Source organism: Asterias amurensis, chromosome 6, assembly GCF_032118995.1.
Source record: "Asterias amurensis chromosome 6, ASM3211899v1".
NCBI lineage: Eukaryota > Metazoa > Echinodermata > Asteroidea > Forcipulatida > Asteriidae > Asterias > Asterias amurensis.
This window is the reverse complement of record NC_092653.1, coordinates 5533639-5553633: the sequence shown is the minus strand read 5'-3', so window position 1 is coordinate 5553633 and position 19995 is coordinate 5533639. Positions and strand designations below refer to the sequence as shown.

At 37.8% G+C, this 19995-nt stretch overlaps 1 protein-coding gene across 1 annotated transcript; it reads right to left on the bottom strand.

Annotated features, from left to right (window-relative positions):
* Positions 1–66: 66 nt before the first annotated feature.
* LOC139938841 (uncharacterized) lies at positions 67–19828 on the bottom strand. Its single transcript, XM_071934484.1, has 16 exons — positions 19752–19828; positions 18677–18815; positions 16466–16726; positions 15831–15965; positions 15163–15392; positions 14322–14421; positions 13069–13146; positions 11630–11769; positions 11045–11113; positions 10079–10160; positions 7757–7874; positions 6660–6786; positions 6215–6298; positions 4833–4903; positions 4267–4397; positions 67–2459 (listed from the first exon to the last, which is right to left on the bottom strand). Exons 1-16 carry the CDS (start codon positions 19821–19823, stop codon positions 2446–2448), a joined length of 1851 nt encoding a protein of 616 aa, XP_071790585.1. The 5' UTR covers positions 19824–19828; the 3' UTR covers positions 67–2445.
* Positions 19829–19995: the final 167 nt, after the last annotated feature.

Genomic DNA, 19995 nt, shown 5'->3' with positions numbered 1-19995 from the left:
GGCTACAAGTTTTTCTTTTGCCATCAACGATTGTGTATGAATTTGACACGCACAAAGACAGGTATCATATTTTACAATGTTTTTAATTGAGAAAGAACAAGATTATTTACCATGAAATAATTCACATAATGATGTTTTATGGTTTACATTTCAGAAATGTATACAATCCAATAATAAACTTATTCTCTAAGTAAAATTTAAATATATTATTAACAAGAGGATGAATTCTGAAAGTAATTGAAGATTTTTTCTTGAGGTCTTAACTTGCGCTTCCAAATGTATTGTCTTTAGCATAACTACAATTTACTAAGAGTTGGCTTTATATGTATACGTATACACTTTGCTTTGTACCCACAAAATGTATGTGCTTGCAATACTAACAAAACTAAAAATGTTGTCCCACAGGGTTTAACTTTTTGTTAAAATGTTACTTGTATTATCATACTATAAGTTATCACACAAGCGCGAGTGGAATACGGAAAAATATAGCGCGTCTGCTTCCCACATCCAACGAGGCCGAAGGCCGAGTTGGATATGGGACGCAGACGCGCTATATTTTCCGTATTTCCACGAGCGCGCGTGTGATAACGTATTTATCTTCAAGCAAACTTGGCGAGTGACATAGAACACACAAGACGCATGGTAGTGATATTAGCCGTGCAATATAGGTTTTTATCACCACTCCATTCTGCAAATCTGATTGGAGGATTAGCGCGTACTTGAAGATAAATGTAGATATTGCACTTAGAGTTAAATATGTGTGTATCAAATGATAAACTACAAGGGAAGTCGACTCGGTAAATTTTAAATGGTTTGGGATTGAACAAAGAGAAGTTGACATGAGCGGGATTTGAACTTATGACCTTTGTGCGAAGATGCCGGTGCTCTACCAACTGAGCTGTCTAGGCTTATGTTGGCGGTGCCAGCCAGTCAGAAGCCATGCAACCGTTAAGTGCCATGTAGCCAGGGATCACAACGTTTTCGTTACAACCTGTGAAGCAGCAGCCAGGAGATCACCTTAAGGGAGATGTGCCTTTTTTATTTCAGATATCATATAATAAACCACAAGGGAAACTGACTGGGTAAATTTTAAACTGATTTGGGGTTGTTCAAATGAAGTAGATCAAATTATTTTGAGTAATTACCTTTAAACGCGGTATAAAATATATATTACGACTATTATTGTCACTTTGAGCTATGACAATCATCAAAATATTTTTTGTAAATATTTCTCCCATGCCATTTTTGTAATTGTACCATCTGAATTATGAAGAATTAATTTACAACTCAAATAATAAACTTATATTTGGAATTAAAACAAACTGAGAAAACCTAAATATCAAAGACAACACATGATTGTTTATTGCACTCTTCCCCGTTTATATTTACTTAGTATTTACATATAAAGTCAGGTTCCCAGTGTACACAATGCACAGGGTAATCTAATCATCATTCCTATAAGGAGACCAGACTTTGTTTTAATGCTAGGCACTTAATGATAGGCACTTCAGACCTGCTTGAACAAAAATGTCAAGTTGTGAACTTTGCTGAATTCCACTTAAAATATTTTCGATGAATAAGGAAATCGAGTCATATGATTATAAATAGGTTTCAATTGTGTAAAAAAACAATCATTTTGTATGCCCTTGTCCAGAGCTTTTCTGCGAGATTTGCGAAAAGCCCCGTTACGTAATCACTCTCAAAACGTCATAAGTAGATAAAGCCGCTTTGTTGCAGCGTGGATGTATAACAAAGCAAACTCCCACAAATGACGTCAGCGGCATTGTCCTTTGACGCCCGCTCTCAACGGCAGAAGTGTTTTTAGTTTTTCAAAAAACCTTTAGGTAGGGGCCTGATTTTTTAATCGATAATTACGAAAAGTTCAGAAGTGTACACATATCAAAATTACATTAAAATGGTGAACAGGTGCATTATAAACAAGTAAAAATACCATTTCTGTTGAAAACATTCCGCTCAGGTAGCTGTTTAATTAATAGGCACTTATCTTAAATAGGCACAATAGTTGTGTCATGCTTTCATCTATTACTACCCCTGTTCATTGGGGCTCAAGTATTTCTGAAACCATAGAGCAATGCTGAAACCAATTCAACTCCTGTGGAGTATGCAGCACCGGCAGTCAAATTGGCGTACAGGTTGCTCGCCATTCACATCAACAATCTTTACCCTCACAGGTTACCCATTTCTCATGACCGGGATTCAAATCCCCGCTCCAAATACTCAACCATGTTTTCTCGAGAAAAAATCCTTGTGGAGCTATCTTTGTCAAAAAACTAACGAATGCCAGGAACTCATGGTCATCATGCGAGCTTTGACCCATTACTTTTTGATACTGCTCATGATATGACCTGGTTCCTGCCTCCTTTCACACAGTAGGTTGGCGTTACTAACCGGTACCAGCTGCTTGCAATTCATTATTTGTGTCGCCTAGTCGCCATGTACTGAGAGAAATTAAATAAGATAAACAAAGAATCAGATAACAACTGGTTCTTATCGGAATGTCTGGTTGTAATTCTAATTTGTTAACCCAACCTAGCCCAAGTTTTTCGTACATCACGCAACAGTTAAAACATGTATAAAAATATAAAAAATTGTTTTAGTCTCCTGACGATGACTAGGGCAATATATATTTGGTTTGCAGTAACACCATGTGTGTATCTACTTGCCAGGTAGAGTTGTTCTTAGGGAACTGTCTTGCTTTATTCTACTGCCGAGGAGTAGATAATCGGAGGTTCGGGAGACTTCTCAGTTCTGAAAAGAACTGTCCTGACTGTCCTGAACTGACTAGGGCAAGCTAGTCGAAACAATGAGACCAACCCAGAACTGACTCCGCGGTAGTACAGTTAATTACAATCCTATTAGCTAAAGTAATAGCCTATTTCTTTACCATCTGCCCAGGTAATAGTTAATAAGCAGGACAGTTCTTTTCAGAACTGTGAAGTCTCCCGAACACCCGAACAATCTACTCCGTGGTAGTAGAATTAAGCAAGACAGTTCTCTAAGAATAAACTCTACCTGGCAAGTAGATACCCACATGGTGTTACCACAAACCAAATATTGACCCATTTCACATGACGTCATCATCAGAACAATCTTGAATGCGCCATACTGGTGGGCAATTTCACTGTGCGTTTTCATATATAACTCTGCGTTATGCAGTGAAGTGCGCATTTTAGGCGACGCGGCGTTAATACACGTAAACCTAACTGCCCACCAATATGGTGAGCATGGCATCAGTCGCCGCGTGTGACGCGGGTACGTGCAAGGGTCAATATATTGATACCTCACCATGCAATGCCTCAAATCCTATAAATATTTTTAAGGTCGGCAAAATGTCAGGATTCTACTCTGGATGCCACAAGGGCCATGGTCTCCGTTGCCCCTGGTCTTGTAGGTCTTGGTGCCCCGTCAAAGCTTTCCCATATACTTTTCACTGTGCCCTTTGCAAAATGAAGATGGCCTTTCCCTCTAAAAATGAAATTCCAGGCCTGCCGCATGCTTCATTTGAGGCTCAAAATACCAACCAAGAAAAATTAGGGAGGTTTGGCTGCACATTACGCAAGCAAATACGTGAACTTCAGCAAATTGTGTTGTTAAAATCTAAGGTTTTCAGCATACGCGAAGTTACCATTTTTCACGCCAGGTACATAAGTGCAGACCTCATATGTGAGCATGAAATAACCTCAAAGTGGTGATGCAAGGGGTCATTCCTAATTGTCGATGTTTTTTAAATTTCAATTTTTTTTCTTTCTTCGAATTAGTGGGTGGGTGGGTCAAGGTAAATAATTGAAAATCGAAATTCACTTTTCATAAAAAAAAGAGAGCAAAGTTTGACTTGCCTGCGTACCAGCGTTCCTGCGCGCGATGACGAACCGAGGTACAATGTGTACACGTACATGGGCTACGTATAGAATGTACGTATCGGTACATGTACAATCTTTGGAAAAGAAATCGAAATTTTAAAAACATCGACAATTATGAACGGCCCCTAACCTAGGAACAACACCATTTTTTTACGGCCCGTATAACGTGCTGCTAAACTTCCCTATTATGTGCCTCTCTAAATATTTATGCATGGCGTCATAATTTTTACCCAAAATGAGGCTATGGTTGCACGTTGGCCACCACTTGCAGTGGCTGCGCCCATAGCCTCGTTTTGGGTTAGCATTGTGATGTACCTCATGCATAAAAGGCGTATAGTTGGTACTCAAGCACCCTTCAGGACCCTTGGGTTAACATTGAGCTTACCCGCCTTGATGCCATGCATGAATTCTTTCATAATATCAGTCATCATTGCTTTGGCTGCAGTAGGATCATCGAGTTGTCTCGGAGCAAGAGAGACCTCCTTATCAGCAGGAGTTGATGTTTTACTTGCTGGCCTTTAAAAAAAGAAAGATGATGGGAAAAAAATGAAATGAAAAATAGAATCAGCTGTTGCAAACAACTTACTAAACAAAAGGTTTAAATGCAAAACAAAAAAAATTGTGGCCTGATGTTCCGACCCTAGCAGAGTCTTTCTCAAAGCCTTTATTAGCCTTCTAGAAAGACTCTGCTAGGGTCGAAACGTCAGGCCATTATCTTTTTCTTTTTTTTCTTTTTTTTATTTATTATAAATGAAAGTAGTATAAATGACTCAAACTTAACCATCCCAAATATTGATTAAAAGAAACATAAACACTTTTAATTGGCAAGCCAACACCTAAATTATTGTTTGTTATTTTTAACTTTCAAATGCTTGAAAGTTTCAACGAAAAGAAGTTGGGTTCTACCCAATTTTGAAATAATTTGTTGTTGACAAAGAATTGTTTCTTTACCTTGATTCTGAAGGCTTTTGCTCTGATCTTGCAGAAGGTCCAGGAGGTGCAGCTACAGGAGATTGTTTGCTCTAACAGAGAGGAGATACAATACAAATATTTTACATGAGGAGAAACACACACAAAAATTACAATTAATTTTTATTTCAATTATCCGTGTGTTTAAAGACAGTGGACACTATTGGTAATTGTCAAAGACTAGTGTCTTCACAGTTGGTGTATCTCAACATATGCATAAAATAACAATCCTGTGAAAATTTTAGCTCAATCGGTCGTCAAAATTGCGAGATAATAATGAAAGAAAAAACACCCTCGTCATACGAAGTTGTGTGCTTTCTGATGCTTGATTTCGAGACCTCAAATTCTAAACTTGAGGTCTCAAAATCAAATTTTTGGAAAATTACTTCTTTCTCGAAAACTACGTCACTTCAGAGGGAGTTGGGTCTCACAATGTTTTATACTATCAACCTCTCCCCATTACTAGTAACCAAGAAAGGTTTTATGATGATAATTATTTTGAGTAATTACCAATAGTGTCCACTGCCTTTAAACTGACAAAAACAAACCAAACGCCAACTGAAAGCATTTATTATATTAATGGGTTTGGATACTAAAAACATAACTCAAACGTCCACAGATTTATATTAAACTAGCGGTTTGAAGATAAAGATGGTAGAAAGCTTCCCTTAAAATATTACTTGCTATAAGGTGCTGTAATGTATGAAAAAAGAGTAAAAACAATTTCACAAAAATAATTTTTGTCTCAGTGAGAAGAAAATTGTCTTAACATGCACAACAAATTTTCGCGACTCTCCTGAAAACATTGCTCTGTGACTTTCCCTTTTTTCCCTCAAAAACTTGACAGCTAATGAAGCTGAAACTTCTACAAGTAAATTAATGTGTAACATACATCTTCATTCACAGTGAGTAGGGATTCATGTCATTGCCAAAAACTTTATCTACAAAAGGTACCCAAACCCTTTGAGCACTTTTGGGTTCCAGAGCAAGACACTATAATGACATGTATTAACATTTGTTATAACTTCATTGTGGTTCATGTGTTTCTTTTGTATTTGGTTGAGTGTTTTTAATGGATGTGTATTTTTTCCCCTTTAATTTTCTTCGTCCTACTTAAAAATGCTGTTTTGTAGTTTATGTGTGCTTGGATCTAGTGTTTTTTAAATGAATGTACAATGTATTACCGTGTAAATTTATCTTAAGTGCACATCTGTAGATTGTTATTAGCTGGGATGCATGGGAGATCAGTGAGTTTTTCTTACTGAATGGATTTCCCAGGATAAACAAGAAATAAACAAATAAATAAATTAAAATATAATGACAATTGATTTTGGTAAATGGACAAAATCTAGATGTTGACTTACTTGTTTCAATTTCTCGAGTTGTTGTTTAAGTTGCTCTATTTCTTTTTGGGCTGCCCTCTCAGACTCCAATCGTTTTTTATTTTCCTGTCGGAGAACAAACATTTCTTTCAGACACTAAGCAGTACAAATAAAACAAGATTTTATTCCCAGTAAAATAACATTTTCATACAACGTGCACAATTTAAGCTGACCATTTGTTCATAACAAAATGTTTATTGATCGATGATAAATCTTTAAATTTTTACAAGATATCGGCTAACATGGCCAGACATGGCCAGACGCAATTTTTTGTTTCGTACCACTAAAATACAATTTTATGCGTGTCTGCCGGACAGCCACTTATTCCTGGGGCTGCCTAAAAGCCGAGCTTCTAACTTTGGTAAATTTGTTCTGTCATTTTAGGTTCCAAAATCTCCCACACCTTCCCCACTCAATCTCCAATTACCTGTTCCAAGAGACTCTGTAGCTTCAACTGCTCTTCCTTAGCATTCTGCTCAGCTTTCTTGAGCTTAGCTTTATCCTCTTCCTTGAACTTCTCCTGCTTTACTTGGTCATTTTCTTCGTCTTTCAACCTAGTCAGAACAAAAATAGATAAAAGTTGTATCGAGGAAGACTCTGCGAGGTTGAAATGTCATGTCATCAACTATTTTTTACATATGCCATAGGTCCTTTTGGTTGGTAAACAGTTTGCAGCAGATCATTCTATTTTCTCAATTACTGGGTTAGAAGGATTTGAAACTTTGCATGGTGGAAGTGCATAACTAAGAGAAGTTTGTGGTAACACCATGTGAGTATCTCTTTTTGAGAAGTGTTGGTTCTGAAAAGAAAACGGCATTGTTCTTTTCAGAACCAACATTATTCAGAAAGAGATATTCACACGGTGTTACCGCAAACCTCTCATTCATATCTTCAATTATTTGACTCACTCTTGATTTTGTTTGTCTTGGTCTTGTTAAAGACACTGGACACTATTGGTAATTGTCAAAGACTAGTCTTCACAGTAGGTGTATCTCAACATATGCATAAAATAACAAGCCAACGCTTACCGGGGATTGCCACCATTTCACTTACTCCGTCCTTTTCCTACACTGTTGTTATAGTGGATGGTAGAAAACATTGTGAGAAACGGCTCCCTCTGAAGTTCCATATTTTTCGAGAAAGAAGTAATTTTCCACAAATTTTCTTTCGAGACCTGAGGTTTAGAACTTGAGGTCTCGAAATCAACCATCTAAACGCACACAACTTTGTGTGACAATGGTGTTTTTTTCTTTCATTATTATCTCGCAAGTTCGATAACCGATTGAGCTCAAATTTTCACAGGTTTGTTATTTTAGGCATATGTTGAGATACACCAAGTGAGATGATTGGTCTTTGACAATTACCAATAGTGTCCATTGTCTTTAATAATTAGCTGTTTTAATCTTAATCTCTATTTTTGTATGATACTTGTAATATTGTTTGTGAAATAGAAATAAATGTTGTTGTTGTTGTTGTTGTTGTTGTTGTTGTTGTTGTTGTTGTTGTTGTTGTTAATGGACTCACCTTTGATTTTGTTTGTCTCTGTCTTGTTCCCTGTCTTCTCTCTCCTGCCGTCTGTTTTGTGCCTTATTTAATCTTTGAGGCAACATCTCCTTGTGCCAGTACTCCCATGGCATTGCAACTATAGTCATGTTCAACATTTTTGGAAAAAAATAATTAAAAGATCTTCAGAGTTTGTTTTACTATAAAAATTAAAAGCTACATAAGTAACATTAACAGTTTGACGAAATTTATGTAAATTAACAATATAAATGGGAAAAAACTAAAAATCAATAGGTTATCAGTTATCACACAAGGTCATAATATTTTTAAAGAAAAGACCAATAATAATGTTTGTACACATTTATATAGTGTGTGGTTTGCTAATAAAATTAATTATATTAATAAAATAAGAATGTAAAAAAAGTTAAAAGACAATGATCACTTAATCATACATGATGTTTAGCATATAAGAAGGAACAAAGTATACTGACTACAAGGGCTTACCGACACATTAATATGCTAGGCCTATATTTTTGTCAGGCTATTTAAAGCCATTGGACACTTTTGGTAAACAGTATTGTTCAAAGGCCCACACTTCGTGTATCACAACTTATATATAAAATAACAAACCTGTGAAAATTTAGGCTCAATCGGTCATCAGAGTCGAGAGAAAATAATGGGAAAAACCACCCTTGTTTCAGCGCGTTTCGCCGTGTCATGACATGTGTTTAAAATAAATCCGTAATTCTCGATAACCAGAATTGATATTGTTTTAATGTTTTCTCAAAAAGTAAAGCAGTTCATGGAATAATATTTCAAGAGAAGTCTTTCACCATTACCTTCTGTAAACCCTGTAAGTTATTTGTAAATCTGTGAACTTTTTTTTTCTTTTTCTGTTCCGAAAGTGTATAATGGCTTGAAACAACAAATTTGCTGATTTTTCTGAGGGGGGGGGGGGGGCAGAAAGCAGATTAAAGAAGAAAGAATATCATGACTTTACATACTAGAAACACATGGATATAACATACAAATATATATGCTAAGCCTATAGGTTTTTTTCAGGCTATTTAAGCAACAAATGTGCTGAATTTTCTGAGAGGGGAAAACAGAAAGCAGATTAAAGTAGAAAGAATATCATGACTATACATAATAGAAACACATGGATATGACATTAAAATATATACAAGGCTCGGGAAAGTACTGAGTATACAGTGCTAACACACATCGGTGTATGGGTAAAAACCACAATAAATACTCTTTATCCCCGATGCAAATTTAACATTAATTATGTCGTTGCGGTACCCGCTGCCAAAACATGGGATTCGAACTGCCTCTAGCTACCAGGCAATCTCGGTAGTCTAGTTTGTAAGACACTGCTCTAGAATTGCAAGGGTCGTGGGTTCGAATCCCACCCGAGTAACATGCCTGTGAAATTTTTCACAGGACTCGGGAAAGTACTGAGTACACAGTGCTAACATACATCGGTGTATGGGGAAAAAAACAAAATTAATATTAAAAATAAATAGTTGCAAACTCTGAATGATTCAGAAATAATTTCACAGATGGAGATAAAAGCACATTTAAATATCAATGCAAATCAATGAAAAATGATTCATATATAAATGAACATAAAAATACACAATACTCAGCAAAAATCAAAACATTCGGCAAGATCACAACATTTCACATAAAAAAACACAGAGACTGCCTGATTCAGGGACAGACGAAAAATCTTTCGTTTACATCAATGCAATTCAATGAAAAATTATTCATATATAAACAAACATAAAAAATACACAATACTAAACAAAAATCAAAACATATGGCAAGATCACATTTTAGAGAAGAAAGACACAGTGACAGTCTGATTCAGAGACAGCCAAAAAATCGTATAAATGTTTAAACCAAAGATGAATGCAAAGTAATATATACATAGACACACAAGTTAACATCAGGGCTGACATAACACGATGGCAAAAGTGGCAATCGTGATTAGCATTTCTCAGTGAGCAATCCGTTTTATAGCAGAGCAAAATTATTCAGTCGTCACTCACAAATCATCACTTGCTAACTCAATGTTAGCATTCAGTGTGCACAAAACATGGTTAGTATAAATAATTTGCTATGCTAAAGCCCGGTTCATTTGTCCTGTGAATGCGAAGCGAATTTTGACGTGACAATTTTGCAACGAGTAATACGCAGCAGTTAGCTTTTGCTAAACTCCGGCGAAAAATTCGCTGCGAAAACAACTCTGTGATGTCAAAACTTGCCATAAGGATCTAAACACCGGGCTGAAATTGCTGGATGAAATTGTTTTCCCGATTCACATGCATTTTATTTTACCTTGCGTTGGATCCAGTACTGGCATGCCATCCTGCCCATTATTGAGCTGACCGTAAAGGGTCTGGTAGAAATTACTTCCAATCTAGACAAAAACAAAACACAGGGATGAGAATCATTGCTAGGAAAAAAAGTCTGAAATTGAGATCCTGATCTTAAAGGCAGTGGACACTATTGGTAATTGTCAAAGACTAGCCTTCACAGTTGGTGCATCTCAACATATGCATAAAATTACAAACCTGTGAAAATTTGAGCTCAATCGGTCATCGAAGTTGCGAGATAATAATGAAAGAAAAAAACACCCCTGTCACACGAAGTTGTGTGCGTTTAGATGGTTGATTTCGAGACCTCAAGTTCTAAACCTGAGGTCTCGAAATCAAATTCGTGGAAAATTCCTTCTTTCTCGAAAACTATGGCACTTCAGAGGGAGCCGTTTCTCACAATGCTTTATACCATCAACCTCTCCCCATTACTCGTCACCAAGAAAGGTTTTATGCTAATAATTATTTTGAGTAATTACCAATAGTGTCCACTGCCTTTAAGGAGGTATGTTGAAATGATTGCATTCCAACCTTTTTAGAAACTTTTGTTTTTGTTGCCAGACACACAAGGCTTGAAGGCCACTTCAAAGTGTGGGCTACAAAAAAACCTACAAATCAACTTTTTATCCAGGGGCTGAAACTGGGTCACCCCCTTTACAGTCTATACGGATTTTATAAACTCTGGAGATATAGATTCCAAGGAGTCTCTGGGAGCACTAGTCTCAGTGCTGGAGAAGTAGATCAAAGACTACAACAAATTTTATTTGAAGAAAAATACAACAATCTCTGTTTACCAGGCAGACTAAAACAGTCTGAATTCATACAACAGTCTGAAATGTCTTCACCCTAAAAACACAATCAAACAAAATTGTCCAAATCACCACAACACAAAAACAAAACAGGCCTAGGTACAAATCTTGCTTATTACCTCATATATAAGTTGGTCTTTGTTCAATTTGTTGGCATTCCTTTTTAGTGCGTTTTCCATCTCAGGTAACTGTGATCAAACACAATGAGAGGGTTAGAGACCGTTTACTTCAATGAATGGTTGTAAAAAAATAAATTAGAGAATCAAAGGAGAAAACACAAAGGACGACATCCATGTCTTCGTCACACGTTGGGCGTAATGCATAGTGTGAAATGCGTAAAAATGAAAATACACGCCAAGCAATCAATCCAGTACCATGCTTCTCCTCATTGAACCCAAGTCTCGACACTCCTGGGATGGCAGATCTTTTTCTTAAGCTGCGCCAGGCATCTGGAACTCTCTACAACTAAGTCTTAGATGTTGTCTTTGTACCACAACATTTTAATCTCTTCTCAAAACTTATCTTATGTTACGGCTTTCAAGGACTAATTTAGTTGTGTCTGTTTTCTTGCACTTGTTTTTGGTTTACTGCGCCTTGAACACCCGGCAGAGTGGATATGTGCGCATTACAAGTATTTATTACTGTTAGTAACCATATTGCAAACTGCATTATCTTTAGAAACAAAATATTCTAGCTTTGCTTACACTCTGACACTGCAGCAAATATTTCCTAAGGAGCATTAACACAATGGCTGCCAGGCTAGGTATGACATCATAGTCTGGTCTATCCAGTCCAAGGATGTACTGGTCCCATACAAACATGACCGCATCAAGACTTAGATAGCCTGCAAACAAGAGGAAATATCTCAGTCAGGGAAAAATTAATATTTGAATTTTGAAAACTGATGTGACTGAAATGTTATAATAATAATAATCAAGTTTTTATATAGCGCTTTAACACCCGAAGGGCATCTCAAAGCACTTCCATAATTATGAACTTCCAACAAATGGGAACTCATGAGTCATTTTCTTCAGCAATATAAAATGAACAGATATTCATAATAATAATAATAATAACATGCATTTACATAGCGCTTAATACCAGGTTTCTAAGCACTGAACAAGAAGTGTAGAAACAAGATAGAAAAGACGATCATCACAAACATAAAGTAATACCACTTATATTGTTACAAAAAAGGCAAAGTTGAAATAGGAAGGAAAGACACATACAAAATGTACACACATCAAATTAATATTCATACATCAGTCATTGGGAAAAACATAATGCAAATGAAATAAATTGTACACACATTTCATCGTTTAAGGCCCTTATTATTTATCAACTGTACAGGTTGTGTATCTAACCTACAACATGGCACTTGTGCGTGCGTGCCGTGTATGTGTGCTGGTGCCATAGAACTCAAACCGGGAATGTTGCGCACTACGTGCTTCATTGATGTACGCGTTTGGACGCGCATGCGGTCCACCTACAAAATGGCGACTTTCATAGCAAAATAGCGGTTATTCAATACGGTCTATAGCAGGACAACCATGCACAGAACAACTGTTATCACAACAGTATTTAAGGCAAAATCACACAGGCCCCGATAACGAGATTGAAAATGATAACGATAAAAATGAACGCTCTCGATTGGTTGAATGACCATGGGGTGGTTCTGCGTGTCCAACCAATCGAGGGCATGCATTTTTATCGTTACCATTTTCGATTTCGTTATTGGTCTTAAGTTGCCCATGATACCATATTCCAGGCATGAAAACTTTGTCTAACATTCAAAAAGATGGTAATAGATGTTTAATTTGCATTGAAAATAAAGAATATTAATTTTGGTTTTCAACTTTCACCAATGTGTGTTAGCACTGCATACTCAGTCCTTGAACTGCCTCTAGCTACCAGGCAATCTCGGTGGTCTAGTTGGTAGACACTGCTCTTATAAACTGCCAAGGTCGTGGGTTCAAATCCTACAGGAGTATAGCTGTGATTTTTTTCACAGAACTTGGGAAACTATTGAGTATACAGTGCTAACACACATCGGTGTAAGGGTAAAACCAAAATTAATAACATTTATCATGAACTGGAAATTGAAAATGTTGGCTTCACTGTATTTTGTTTCTTTCAGACTTACCAACAAAGAGACATCTGCTCATTGGTCTAACCAGTGGCTTTATGCCCTGCACCATGGAAGAGAGACCAGTGAAACGCCCTGTGAGGTTTAAATCAAGTTAGTTCATGTTCAATTAAGACTGAAGAATAAGGACCCCCAAAAGATACAAAAGTAGTGTAAACGTGCTTACTATTACTAAGTGGTGTTTGAAGCTTTTCATAGTGTGTATAGGTAGGGTCATAGATTGGTCAATACCTCAATAATTAATGGCCATTAGGCCTGGGCGATTCGTGTGACTAAGTGTCGCAGTTGCGACTATTGATTGATTAGTCGAGTCGCAACTACCAAAAAATGGTCGCTACTACTTCAAAAATAGAGGCGACTACCCGTTTGGTGAAACAATTGTGTCACTCACGACTACTCACAACAACATAATTTTTTCTTACAAAACACAATCAGACATCAGTGACACAATCCTTCAATCTTTTTGGCTCAAATTTTACTCTATTGCGCCTGCAGCAAACATTGCCACATTCACTAGTCGCCCAGACCTTATGGCCTTAAAAACTGAAGGCCTTTTTCATACTATCGATCTTCAATCCGTGTCGAACCTTATCCGGACATGGTCCATGTTGGTTTGGTAAAATTTCAACACGGATAGAAACAGCTTCGCTTTCACACTAGCTCTGTAGGAAATCGGCTTTTTGGTTACTTGTGTAACCGTTTCACACTGCAAAATCTTACACGGATCGAAGCAGGAAGCGGCTACTTTTTATGTACGCAGCGCCTTTTGTACGCAGTTTTTCGTACGCGCTGGACAACTGTAGTGTGCGCGGATGCCACGCACACTGGATCGAAAATTAACTCGGAGGTGTTCACACTACGGCTTTTGATACGTGTTGGAATCTTCGACACGGATAGAGATTTATCAACCCACCTCCCGGGCAGGGTTGGTTTCGACACGGATAATGCGCCATATCCAGTCGACACCAAGTTGAAAAGTTGTAGTGTATTAAGGTCAGTGCACATTATCAGGATCGTATAAGTGTCCAACACAGAGATTTTTTGAAGTGTGAAAAGGCCTTAAGAAACACTATGTCAAGTACAGCAGTTCTCGAGAGTGTCAACTATTTTGGGAAAGGATTCTCTTTACAGTAATATTGTTTGAGGGGTTTTGTGCATGTTGGTCAAATTTGCCCATTGGTCTTAAATATCGGCCCGATACAATAGGTTGTGCAAGGGGAGAGCCCTAACAAATTAGGGAGGTAACTTACTCTTGAATATTCTTTCCATGTGCTGCACTAACGGTTCATCTTTCTCTTGGAGTATTTCAACAATCTGACCAGCAAAGACCTCCATACTCTCTTGAAAACCCTGTCAAAATTAACAATCAAATAAAAAATTAGTTTCATTGCTGTAGATTTGAACAAAAGTCAAAACTTTAGGCACGGCCATGAAAAAGTAGGGTCTTCAGAATTGTACGCTTTAAAACAATCGTGATTAGCAGTTACAGATATGACAGCCAAAAAAAAGAAAACAGTGAGCAATGGTTAATAAATGGACATGTGCTTAAAGGGAAGGTACACGTTTGGTAATTACTCAAAACAAATATTAACTTAAAAACTGACTTGGTAACGAGCATTGGAGAGCTGTTGATAGTATAAAATAATATAAGACTTCTAGCTATAGAACTCTTTTATTCCTATCTGAAAGCACACAAAATCGTCCAACAAGGGTACTTTTTCTTTCATCATTTTCTCGCAACTTCAATGACCAATTGAGCCCAAATTTTCACAGACTTGTTACTTTATGCTTATGATGGGATACACCAAGTGAGAACACTGATCTTTGACAATTACCAAAAGTGTACAGTGCCTTTAAAGTAAAAGATAAAATCAAGCAATGACATAAAAAATCGAAAGCATGAAAATGTCACATTACTGACATATACGTTTCTCAAACTGAGAATTCTTCCTGCGTTTACATATCCGCTCCGGGTTATCTGAAAAAAGCTACCACCTTTTACAATGAAAATTTCACAGGTCAGATTTATTGTATATATCTACAGTAGTACAGTTACACAGGATTAAAACAAATATACTGATATTTATTTACCTGTACATATGATTCTCTCATGTATATCGGCCGACTAGTCATAAATGTCAGAAACTCCTCTATCAATACGGACAGCGAAGTCTCCAGTACCAGCTGCTCAGGCCGTGTAGTTGATAACACATTGACAAGAAAAGGAATTACCAACATGTAGTCCGTGTCGATCAGGCTACTCTTAGTTTTCTTGCAGACGTGGTGGTAGGAGAGGACGGCCTTCATCGCATGAAGTATATCTAAAAAGTGAACAAGTTCAGGTTTGAGCGCAATTTCCCGTGCACATGAAAAGCCTCCTGAATATGTCATGACTGAGATTTGACAAATATGAAAAATCCTGATAAATGGCCTGTGGGCATGCTTGCTGAGCTCTTCAACAGATGGTATCTCGATGAGCATACCGAAGACAGTATCCTCCATCTTCCAACTGGCATATCGATGCCCCAACCGAGAGCTGAATATCTCACTAAATGGGTCGAGGCTGAATTTCAACCAGGCACACCAAAGTACCCTACATGTAGGTGTCATTCTTGATCAACCCCCCCCCCACCTTCATCATGAACAAGATTTGCCTAATAGGAAAATCCTGATAAATATCTTGTGGGCCTGCCCCCCCCCCTCTAATTGAGGACCTGGAAGCTCCTGGATGTTATAATTCAGCTTTTAGAGTCATGTACCTGTGTTGTTTGCCAGTTCTTCAAATGTTGGCTCTCTAAGTAAGAGGGCCTCGCTGGTCTGAATGATTTCCAGATCCAAGATGGACATCACGTTGTTGGGATCCGACTTCAGTTGCTCCAGATATAACGACCTCACTGGCAATTAAATGAAACAATAAATGTTAACAATACAAAAACATAATTTTTACAAAATCAAAAAGTTCATACAAACTTTGCTACAAGGGAAACTGACTGGACTATTATTAATTGGTATCTGAAAAATATAAAGTAGCATCCCCTCTTGGCTGTCGCTGCCCAGGTTGTGTCGTATACTTGAGTGTGATCCCTGGCTACACAGCAGCTTATGATTGTTTGACTTCTGACTAGCACCCCCAAACAAAGATATTGACAGAATAGTGGCCACAAACATAGGGCTAGTTAGCTCAGTAGGTAGGGCGCCAAGCCGCCAATCTTGAGGTAGTTGGTTTAAATCTCACTCTAGTCATTGTTTCTTTGTTCAACACCAAATCAAAAAGTTTCATAGAGCTGCTTAACAGGCTGATTTTGTGCTTATTTTATGCAGTTTCCATTTCATAGCCCTGGTGACTGTAAGCACAGAATAAAACACGCTAACAACATTGCTGATTGGCAGTTACCTTTTGGACTCCTCAGAAACAGCCTCCATGTAATCTGTCTAAGACGATCGGGCAGTGCCTGATTGAAGAATTGATGCAGTTTAGCTTTGTTGCCCGGCCAGCGCTTTAGCAGACCAAGGGCGCCCTCTCTAGCATGGTCGAGTATAAGTTCTGACTTGCTTCCAGTCGGTGCTGACGTGAGTAGCTGTTGATTAGCGAGACTACTAAGATGTTGGTCTAGCGACTTAGATGCTAACTGTTTGAAGTTCTGCAGAGTCTCGCCTGAAAAATATTTTTTTTGCATAAATGCAGGCATGATATTTGGTTCTTAGAATAGAAAACAGTCAGTTATTTACATGTCAACAAAGAAAATCAATGGGCCTGGTTGATGAATATTGAGAAAAGGAAAATTTTACTTGTTTTATGAATATGCATGATTAAGTTCACAAGTACTTCGAGTGGAATATTTCAAACACTGCAATAAAAAGAGGAATTCTGACAGTCCCCCTTTACAAAATACTCTTTTAAATAAGAATCTTATAATAATTGTATAAGAATTGTGTAAGAATCTTATAAGAATTGTACAGGAATCTGTGGGTATGTTCAGACAGCGTACTAACTTAGACCCGAACCAGTCTAACTTTTACGAGCAGCGGGGGGTGGTCGTAAAAATAAAAACCCATTGCGTTCAGACAGCACAGAGTTAAACCCGATCCGGTTTATCTTCGGTTTTAAGAGGTCAAAGTAGACGCGACCCCGTTGCTCTAACATCCGGTTTTATTCATCAGATTCGCGCACCGAGTATGCTGATATACTGAGTGCCCCATGCCCTGGATGATCAGACAGGGCATAATTATTGGATACAAATGGCTCAATCGAACGCGGTAACAGTTTTACCGTTAGGAGGATATGGGCACTTAAAACAAACATGAACACGACTCAAAATTTTTTTTTTAAACAAACAAAATATTGATACAAACCGCCGAGAAAACTCACCAAAATATTGTCCATATTCCATGAAACAGAACACGTTTCATTTTTGTGTTTTGTTTTATACCACTGTTTCCGATTTAATAAATACTTTTAGTTTGTACTTCAATCGATTGGAAGTTGCGATCTCTCAAAAGCTGGTGCCGCGATTTTTATTCCGATTCGTTCATAAACACAACTACACACGTGCAAGTTACGTAAATACATGTACTTTGCAGTACTCTCCCAACTTCCCAACAACGTGGTGATATTGCTGGCGTAGGGAATTTCCCCTACACACAGCCTCGCGCCCACTGCAGTTCATTCTCCTAGATTGAAAGTACAGCACGCTAATAACGGTGACGGCAATAGAAAGGCACATCCACGGGATCGGTGATGATAACTATGGGATATCAGAGAGTGATCACTATGGGATGGCAGCGCTGTACATGTGGGAAGCAATACAAAAATATGCTTCTTCGCTGCGCTCGTAGTATACGCATGAAAAACAGTTTCAATTTATTGTAGGACACTCAACAAAAAAAGCTTGGAAAATATAATTTTGTTTCAGAATTTAATAAATCATGGGCGTGGGCCTGTGTTTAACTGCATACACCGATGTGATCGAGAGGGTTTCGCCAACTCGGTAAGCGGCAAGAAAGTAATATAAATACTCGGTGCTTTTCAGCATCAGAGGCAACAGAAACCGTATACAAGCACTCCGGGTCCTGCGCGTGTGCATTGAACCACACAATGAGTCGTCCGTTGTGAGTTAAAACCGGATGTCATTCTGTCCACACGCAGTGTTAAAAGATAAACCCGAACCGGTTTAGACTTAGACCGCCTCGCTGGACGGTTTAAGTTTTGGGGTTTAAACCCGATCCGGTCTAACTTTATTTGCGTTCACACGCACAAAAGTTAAACCCGAACCGGTCTAAGTGGACTTAGACCAACTTTAGTACAGCGTGTGAACGACCCCTGTGTTGGATAAGAATCTTATAAGGATTGAATAAAAATCTTATAAGGATTGTATAAGAATCTTGTAAAGATAATGAGTAGGGTAGATTGCCTTATACGGATGGTTTAAGAATCTTATAAGAATCTTATAAGAATCTTCCAAAATCCTGAGAGCATTCTTATAAGATCTGAAGGTTCTTTAAGATTCTTATAAGATTATTGTAAGTATTTTATAAGCAAATTCATGAGTATACTGGAAACCACTGGTTCTAGTTTTGCTTTCAAAACTTGAGGTTTCCAACTTACCTTCCTGTATTGCCTTAGCTGCCCTTTCCAAAAACAGTTGCTTTTCTGCGTCGGAGAGTTCAGTGAACCGTGAAACTCGACTTTCCGTCAGCTGCTGTTGAATCGCTTGATAGAGTTCTTCAGTTAACACCTTCCACTCCTGAAGGAAACAATTCGCAAGAAGAAAGAAGACACAATGTTAAAAAAATGAAATATAAAAATAATAATAATAATAATAATAAAGGGTAAAAGTGAAAATATGAAAGGATTCAGTTTTACAATTCAATGTCAGTATTTAGTTAGTTGTCATGGAGCAATTCAGCTCAGGCTTAAACTGTTAAAAGGTCAAATCAACCAAGAATTTCTCTCAGCTCAGGCTTATAATTAATACTGTTAATATAGTTAACAACAAAAAATTATAATATCCCCCTGTCATTCGTCTCTCTCCCTCATTATTTATAGCATTAGGCTCTCTTTCTTAAGTTTTAGTTCTTTTCAATTTTAACGACTGTCAGGCAGACTAAATAGTCATAAAAGGGAGATTAACAATGGCTTCTGAGCTAGTGCTGTACAGCTGGCATGGAGCCAGAGCAGCAGATGGCATGCAGCCGACCGTGACCAGTCCAGTCATGGTCCAGTGGGAGACAAGAACATGGTGGATTGACATCGCACGCAAAGAAACTTCAATAAATAAAGAAAGCTGTCACTGTGTTGGCCCTATTATTGCATTGTATTGCCAAATAATATCTCAGGATAAAACTGGTGACCTTCTTCTATGACTACACTAGTCACAGTAACTGGTCAATACTTAACATAATACAAAACAGGTAACGCCAATTACAGTGTATTGTTTATAGCTCCATGATTTATTTTATCACTCGGCGCGGTACGTCTGCTGTCTGCCTGTGACAGCCGGCCATTGGCCATGTCCCTGTGTAAAAAAAAAATCCATCCTCGCCTAGTTTGACCAGGGATGGTTTGACCATCTGTCCTTACTCTATGGTTTGACAAACAGTACTCAGAAATTTGAATATAAATTTCGGCACAAAATATTTAGGACTACGGAGTGGTCTATCTCATGCAGAAATATACTCACGTCTGTTCGTGTAAGTTCACTTTTAGAATCGAGTAACCACTTCGGGTATGCAGCTCCACCAGTGTTCGCCATTTTTGTTTACACATACCAACCACTCGTTATTGAGCGCAATATTTTTAGAGCGCACAGAATACGAAAATGCTCGTGCGCAATATTGTGTATAAAAGTTTCGCGCGCAAATTTAAATGCCTACCACGTTGTCGCGGCCGGGGGGAGGGCTTGCACACAAACTCATTATTGAATA